The sequence below is a fragment of the Lolium rigidum genome, chromosome 3 (assembly GCF_022539505.1).
Source record: "Lolium rigidum isolate FL_2022 chromosome 3, APGP_CSIRO_Lrig_0.1, whole genome shotgun sequence".
NCBI lineage: Eukaryota > Viridiplantae > Streptophyta > Magnoliopsida > Poales > Poaceae > Lolium > Lolium rigidum.
Window position 1 is genome coordinate 136,010,438 of NC_061510.1, and position 8,801 is coordinate 136,019,238.

General features: G+C 46.6%; 1 protein-coding gene across 1 annotated transcript; it reads right to left on the reverse strand.

Annotated features, from left to right (window-relative positions):
• Positions 1–1,473: 1,473 nt before the first annotated feature.
• On the reverse strand, positions 1,474–2,952 carry LOC124698264 (NAC domain-containing protein 87-like). Its single transcript, XM_047230767.1, has 3 exons — positions 2,638–2,952; positions 2,241–2,524; positions 1,474–2,110 (listed from the first exon to the last, which is right to left on the reverse strand). The coding sequence occupies exons 1-3, from the start codon at positions 2,840–2,842 to the stop codon at positions 1,511–1,513; spliced, it is 1,089 nt and encodes a 362-aa protein (XP_047086723.1). The 5' UTR covers positions 2,843–2,952; the 3' UTR covers positions 1,474–1,510.
• Between the last annotated feature and the right edge of the window lie 5,849 nt (positions 2,953–8,801).

Sequence of the window (8,801 nt, forward strand, 5' to 3'; positions counted from 1 at the left end):
TTTCGCCTCGGCTTCATCGTTGTGGACAAATTCCGCGTACTCAAAGATCTTGACTGACGGGGGCACCGACTCCTCTTCGCCCCCCGTGCCCCAATCATCGTCGGAGGGAGTGCGGGAGCGACAACGACTGCGTGAGGAGGAAGACGACTCCACCTCCCCGATGTACGTGTATGCACAGAATGACGATGGTAGGCCGTGGTTGGTCCACCTCTTCTCTATGCGCTTCTTCGCGCCCTGCGACCGACCCATTCACGTGCTACTAGGCCGGGGTGCCCTAGGAGCTTCTGTAGCCTCGTGGCAAAGCGTTGTCAGCTCCAACCTGGCCGCCAACCTGTCTGAAACCGCCGCGGAAAAACATCGCGGAGCACTGGATGCAGTGTCGGTGCAGGATTTGCCCGCGGGAGGTAACCCTAGGGATGTGGCACGAAAATAGGGTTTAAGCCTATTTTCCCCCCGCATTGACTACTACTCCTACTTGTAGCGTCCGCGAGTGTGAGTCTGCGGGCCCATGCGAATTCTTTTCGAATTGGGTCGCGGGATCAAATCGGCTGATAAAACCGAGCTAATCCATCAGATTTTTACTTTTTTGGCCCGTTTTATCGTATATGTTCTGCCCTAATGTTTGTATGTGTATGAACACCCAGCCTCTACTAGTACCTCTACGTGTCGAGCTCACCAAAACCGCCATGACGACGACGTGGTCCGGGGATATATGATTGGATCCATGATCCAAACAGGGGCGAACCCATCGCTCGCGGCGACCCGCGTGGGGCCGAATCCATCCATCCATGTGAGACCTTCTCATCCTCTGCTAGATTTCAGAACTTGTCCATGAATTGATCAGCACCGGTACCACCGTACTCGTACGAGCAGTAATCTCTCGTCACGTCTTGGTTGCGCCAAGAAAGGCCTAACCGAGCGACTGATTAACAAGTGTAAAGCGGCACACCAAAGCAGAGAGAGAGAGATAGACAAAGCATCAATCAATTCACATAATGAGATGTCAAGCTCAGGAAATTAATGGCGGTACATGTACATACACAAAGCCAGCGCTATGCTGGCTCATCCCAAATTAATCAAATCCATGAATGGATCCCCCAAAGTCATTTCAGGTTACAGACCCCCTAATCTACACCCATCCATCAATTCTGTAACCACTACTAAACGCAATCAGAACACTGGTACTAGTGGTATGTATGTACACGGATCAAGATGCTATGAACCTAGGACTAGTAGTAGCAAATTAATTAATCAACACAAATTAAGCAGGCCTAGCTAATCCCTGGAGGTCTGGACGGATGCTAACCTGATCCGGCCCCAGAATCCTCCGGGAAACAAGAAGATGAGGATGATCTGATCTGATGATCGATGATGCATCAGCAAACCACCACTAGCACCAGCATCGCACACCAGGTTAAATATAATCAAATTAACAGTAATCAATCAATCAGCGGGGCGCGCGCAGGAACCGGGCGAATCGGTAGGTGCGCGCGGCGGCTCCGGCCGGCTTTCAGTACTTCCAGATGTCGGCGAGGTTGAGGGCGGGGTACTCGTCGGCGTCGAGGTGGTCGAGGAACTCCTGGTGCTGCTGGGACACCGCCGACGAGATCTCCGCGTTCGGGTCCGTGCTCAGCCCCGTGTCGCGCGACGGGCTCAGCGCCGACGTCTGCCCGGACACCTGCTCCGCCTTGCAGTAGCGCCGGATCGCCGGCGACTGGTCGCCGGAGCTCGCCGCCGGCAGCGAGAAGTACGGGCTCGAGTACATCGCCATCTGCGCCTCCTGCTGCAGCTGCTGGTTGTACTGGTACTGGTAGTGCTGCGGCGGCACGGGCGCCTCCGTCTTGACCTGGAGCTGGTAGCTCGAGACCGGCGCGCCGGCGTTGTACGCGGGGCCGCCCTTGAAGTCGACCACTTCGTCGAGGTCCGCGCCCAAAGATGGGTCCACGAGCGGCGGCAGCTCGCCAGAGGACTCCAGGAACTCGCTGATGAACCCGAACGAGCCGACGCGATCGATGCCGGCCTCCCCCGCGGCCGCCATTGCCCCGGACGCGGACGTCGTCGCCGCGGCCGTGAGCTCCTTGTTGAACACCTTGGACACGGCCCACTCGTCCTGCACAACAACAACAACAACAACAACAACGCGTCAGGCAATCAAACACGATCTAGCCCACAATCAAAGCGCGAATTTAAGCGAAAAAAACGTGCGCGAATCAGCTGAGGCGAATCAGTTGAGGCCAAACCTTTGAGGAGCGCTGGAGCGGGTGGGGGAGCCTGCCCTCGAGCCGGAACTCGTGCATGACCCAGCCGGTCTTGGTGCCGCGGGGCGCGCGCCCCCGGTAGAAGACGAGCGTTTTCTTCATGCCGACGAGGACGCCTCGCCCGTTCCCGCGGAAGATCTCCTTGTCCTTGCCGGTGGCCTTCCAGTAGCCGCTCACGGTGGCGCGGTTCGTGCGAGTCCCCGTGGGGTACTTGCGGTCCTTGTGGCAGAAGAAGTACCACTCCTTCTCCCCCATCTTCGCCCTGCCTGTAAAGATCGAAACCACCGCGCGCGTGAGCTCCAAGATTCTCCTTGCCGGCCGGAATCCGGATCAAGAGAGAGAGGAAAAAAAAGCTAAATTTGGATGTTGATAAGAGTACCTGGGAGTTGCCAGGGCTCGCACTTGTTGAGGTCGACCTCGCCGATGACGCCGGAGCAGAAGCGGTGGTCGAGCGCCTTGGGGGTGAGGTAGTGCGAGATGATCTCCTCGTCGGTGGGGTGGAACCGGAACCCCGGTGGCAGGTCCAGCGCCGCCGCCGATGCGTCCTCCACCTCCGCCTGGTTTATCACCGACACCTCAGACATCTCCGGGAGCTAGCTGCACGGCAAAGCCGGGCACCACCACCGCCGCCGCCGCGAACTAGCTAGAACACGAAGAGGAAGAGGGAGAGGCGTGTGTGAAAGAGGAAGACGCGGGGTTTGGAACACAATGGAATGGGACTGGTGGGGAGGAACCGAGGGCCGCGGCTTATATAGGCGGCTGCGGAGGCACACTGGCGGTGGCGGTGACGGAGAGGGAGAGCCGTGTGGAGGCGGCTTGCGGGCGACGCCACCCTCCCGGCTTGAATCACTTCTTACCGCGCAGCTGTGGTCTGTAAGCAACTCTAATTACCTGTCCTAATCCTAATGGCTGCTGGTAAAAAAAATCTTCACATGCACCTATCTCTTCTCGTTCACATCCGTCAGGGAAAAAACTCTCTCTCCCACAGGACGGATGACGCTATTTTCTTCTCCCCCACCGGCCGTTGCCTGCGTCCTGCGGAGAATATTCACGGCCAAGGCGGCCACGATGCCTTGGACTTGTGACTTCTTAATTCCTTTTCTTCTCCCTTAAAAAATTAAGGGCAGTACTGACAAATTCATAGTATATGCATTGAGTATTGATTTTTCTTACTCATCCATTACTCTGACTTTGATAACAGCCAGCCTTGATGGCCCTTGTGGCCCTTATCCCCACATGTAGCCCGGGAGAACCATTCAAACTACCTACTCCTAATTGATAGGGCAAAACCATTAGAGCATTTCCAACGATCCGACGTAAACATGTTCGTGAGCAGAGTAATAGGGTCTAACGGCGTGATCTAAAAGAACCGAGCGGTCTGTGGCCACCTATTTCTCACCAAATTTTTCATGTGCATACAAGCATGTTTGGGCGGCCTGTGAGCGGCATCGGCGTTGCAGACATGATAAAACCTTGGCCATTTTACATATGACAATTTATTGCATATATGTGAGTGTACCTAATGCATTTCATACGAGTGAAGGTGCCTCAAGCTTTGGACTACTTCTAGGAGCAACATGAAAACAACCATTCACCTTGTGGCTCAGTTGGATGGAGATCAAGAAATGTCGCAAGTGGCAACTATGATGTGCTACGTACAAAAAGGCTCTCAAGCACGTGTGTGGGAATGATCCCTGGTCATTGATTCCAAAGAGGAAGGTCCAAACACGGATGTCCCAAGCAATGGTGTTCGTGCATCTTAGTCAAGGAGCCCCAAGGCACGAAGCAATATCTCAAGTGTGATACATCTGCACTTGCATTGCATGAGATATTGAAGGGGTCGATGGCCGAGAAGGAGGAGGCAAATACCAAGAGTGATGAGAAGCGATGCCGGGAGAAAAAGGCCTGGTGTGCTAGCTTCATTGACCTTAAAAGGAGAGCTTTTTAACTACAAGGGGACAATGCTCGGTCAATAGCTATTGAGGCCGAGTCCAGCTTGCTCGCCGAGGAAACCGGATCATGTCTTTGACTTGACCGTCAACACGATGCGTGATCTTACATATCTATCTAAGTTTGTGTATTCCATTTGTGTCCTTTTGCTCTTTGGTCTAAGTTTGTGTACTATAACGCGTGAACTATGTGGTTCCCTAATTAATGGTATTTTATTACCTATTAAATTCATGTTTTAGTGTCATTTTATTTCATATGTTGGCTAATTAGGTGAAATGGAAAAAAGGGCGTGAAACAAATGCATCTGACCGCTGGATTTACCTTATTCTAAATGGACTAGGCAAGAACCGGCGGCGCGGACTTGTCGGCTTGCCAACACAAATAGATATAAATAAACATATTTGAAGTTTAAAATAGATTGAACACTAAAGACGCCTATCTCGAAGAGTTTCTTTCAATCCGAGGGTAATTAGAGGTCGATATGGCAGCTGTTTGTAACTCTCACATGATATCGCCCTTCTGTTTTTCTCGGACCGCATCTTTTTTTTTCCTTCGAGACTTTCTAGTTCGTGCCATCGAGCTCGCGACTGCGACAATTTTCTGCAAAGATACCGCGGGCTTTGCCGCGGCCGAACAAAAAGCAAAGGAAATTAGACAGTTCGGGCAGGTTTTTCCCTTTCAGAAGTGAACACGCTGGGTGCCACCAATGAAGAGCGGTCCCAAAGTTCATTGTCTTCCACTCATCGATCGAGTATAAATCTCCTGCTTTTAAAGGTAGGATAAATGGCGACGTGCATCTGTGCAGGCCTAGTTCCACTATCTAACAAAGGAGAGAAGCTGTGATTTTCGTTTGTGTTCCCCTGCCTCGTCACGCAGGCTGACTTGCAGGGCAGTGATGTTCGTGCAGCCCCAGCGTTTGACGGTGGTGAAAAATCTTCCGTTTAGCATCTTCGTTGATTTTTTCTTTTTGCATATTCGGCATTGGTTATATCAACGGAGTTGGCCCAACGTGAACGGCTCTGAAACGATAACCGTCGCTATGGAATATGATTGGGTCGTAGTGATAGAAAAGTAGTTTCAAGTCAAGCTTTGGAATATACTAAGGTGGTTCAAACTTGAAAACTATCCGTTCTCTTATTGCCCTTCGTTTTAAAAAATATTACTCCGTTCCAAAACGTAACACTTTCTGAAATGCTAAATTCGCATTCTAAAAAGGCTTATTATATTTCAGGATGGGAGCGGTACTATTGAATTTATTTTAGCCGTCCACCCGTCCCTGTGAAACCTCCCAAGACATTGCAAATTATTACTTTCCCATTATCATAAGTTAAATCAGTTTCAAGCAATGAGACACTTCATCATCACTCGTGATAAATAATCAACTGAGTAAACCGTCAAGCTTTTTCAAATAGTTTATGTCATTGATAACTTAACTTATTTCTTAATTATTGCGATTATCTTGACTGGAAGCCAAGAGAATCTCACTAGTGGACTATGCTAATACGGGAGCCTATGAGTACTATAACCACATTGCTGATTGAAAATATAGATCTCTGCTATCATTCTCCGATAGCTGCAGCATACCTTCCTCCCTGCCAGTGGTTTCAAAACATTCTTCTAGACCACACATATTTACCTATATTAAACCTCCAAGGTTTATTTAGTATTGAAACTCTAGAAATACAGGCACTAGCTCTGCTCTATGTGTAGGAAAGGGGCATAGCTACTTCCTCCGTTCATTAACATAAGAAGATTTAGCAAACTATATTATCTTGTAAAAAAATTATATCAGTGAATGGAGGGAGTAGTAAGCATCAAATTCTTAGAGCATGCACAACGGTGCGATAAGGGGTAACTTATTTTGAGCCAAGAATAATCCACAATCCGACTTATTGATTGTGGCAGAAATAAGGTTCAACATGGAAACTTTATGAAACGGTTTCCATGTTTTCTTAGGATTATGGAATACGGGGTTATTTTCTATCTAATGTTCAAAATCTACAATGTCCGCGAGCTTCAAATGTGCGTTAATTAATGGATAATATCATATTGTACCCCATCTGTTTCTAAATACATTAATATAAGTTTTGGTCTTTTCAGTTTTTTCGCAATAATTTGATGGCGCAAGGATTGATGTCTTCACTAGGTCTTTATATCGTGTTGTCAAAAGTTAGTCTTTTTTTTTTGACCGATGCACAGAACTATATTTGCTAACAAGTTATCAGCAAAGGCATACCAAGCGAAAACAATGGATACAAAGCTTAGTGTGTCACGGATTCTATTAGTAGATGTCGTTTCTATTGGTTCAAAATATCCCAAGTGATCATCTCTAAGTAGTTGCACCAAAAATCTACGGAAACTTGCCACGTCGTAGGTCGCAGAAATGACCTAATACGAACTGGGTTCCCTTGAGAAACCTGTAAAAAAGTAAAACTCTTTTCTTCTTAAAAACTACATTGTTGCGGAAGTCCCTTTTAGACCAACATAAAACAAAGATGCACATCTGAATTGAGCCTTTAGTTTTTTACTAACCAATCAACCAATTTTTGAGCATATTAATTATTTTAGATGGAGGTCCTAGGTTACTCTTCTTTGGTGATAGCCGTTGTCCAAGTTTGATCTTCGCATGCACAATGTACATCGTCAACGGTGAGTCCATTTACAACATTCACTTGACACCTTCTATACGACATAAAGGGTAGATCGTGCATCGACAAGGGAAAATTGTGGGAGTCACTGATCTTCGGAGGTGACCGGCGTCAGTCATGACATGGTGTTGGTGCTCAGCTCTAGATATGCTCCTTTTTTGCTTTGTAGTTGTGTTGTCGGTGTTGGTTGTGTTCGGACTAGCCGTGGTGTGGAGTTTCAGTTGTACTCATTGTTTGCAGCGAGTTGTAGTTGTCTTATACTCAGAGTTTAGCCTTAATTCCATAAAAATATGATGAGCCCCAGGGTACTCTTGATTATTTTTGTCTACTAGCTTCCATTATTCCTCTCGCAAATATCTGGTAAAGAATAAGCACACCAAAGGAATTGCTATGTTCTTGGTATTACTATGTAAATTTCGTAGAATACTTAATTGAAAATATGGAAAATTGGCACTAAAAGTTACCCAAGTGATTAGTAAATGTGACCATGATTGTCTTGTGCCGAAACTATTGGTTTCGTACAAGGCACCACCTTCGTTCTGATGAATAAGACACACACCTATTATAAGACGAAATTTAACTGAAAAATTGAGCAACACAATCATGATTAGTTTATGTTCTACTAGTATCGATGGATTTGTATTAAAAAATATTTTCTAATAATGCTTATTTTATACCAACAACTCTTTATATACTTAACATAATTTTTAATCAAACAAAAAACATGAAAATTTTATTAGAATGAAGGAAGCACTAACCTATAAAGTCCAAAAGAAAGTCCTTACAAAAAAAAAAGTGCGGCTACAAAGACGTACTAGTAGTCTAGTACTCCCTGAAAGGGGCAATGGCCCTATCGAAGAACCGGCGACGAATTGGTCTTGTTTTCCACGCGGCGCCAGATGGCAAACGGAGAAGTCCGGTGCAGCTGTAAGAATCGTGAGTGACGTGATTCCATCGGGCAGCTCGTGTTACACCCAGCTAGCTGTTCGTTTAGCGATTGGATAGCTTTGCTTGCTCTGTTTAGCAGTTACCACCGCAGTGATTTAGCCTGAACAGTTCAACCACAAACTCTCCTGCCCCCAGTGTCGCCTCAGGCGTGAATCACGTGTCGCAATGGGGCGAGCTGATAAGCTCTAGCGTAACAATAAATAAACATCAGTGCCGGAGGTGTGACCGTGCGTGCGAGGCTTCTTGTTCTTTCCTTTACTTTCACCGCAGGATAGATAAGTGTTCTGATACGGCGTCCTACATTTGATTGGTTTTGACCGCAGAAGGGTACTCTACTAATAGTATTGCTCCAACGTACGTTCTTCTTTGGCGGTGACAGAGAAGACGAGCGGTACGTGTAGATTTCTTGTATGGACGCAAACACAAGTCGTAGTTGTGTTTAGCGATACTGTGGACCATGGGTGTATATAATTTAGACATCACACAACCATGTATACCGTGTTTCGCGAGAAAAAAAAAGGGTTCAGACGTAGATGTTGTTTCTGTCTTTGTGATTGTCTCTAGAAGTGCAAACAATATTATTTGTAACGAGATATGAATTTTTTATATTTTGTAGGGTTATGTACATGCTTGTACAGTGGATCATTTTTTGGTCTTATTTTTCCTCCGTTGAAGCAGCAGGAGCCTAGGTTTTGGACCCAAGAGTGGTAACGATGGCTCAATATATCTTCAGTCAGGCTGGTTAACATTATACTCCTTCCTTCACAATGTTTTTATGTTTTGGGTTTGATATTTGTATATTTTTATTAAATATTTACGAAAGAATACCGGCATCTAGAATAGAACATCTATTTATTATAATCCTTGTAAAATATATTTAATATTATATGTTTTTACTATTGTGTATATTGCTATTTTTTTAATCAAACTTTCCAAATATTTTGGTCAGCCAGGCGCTTATTATTTTACCTTCGGAGGATGCAAAATCCCCTATATT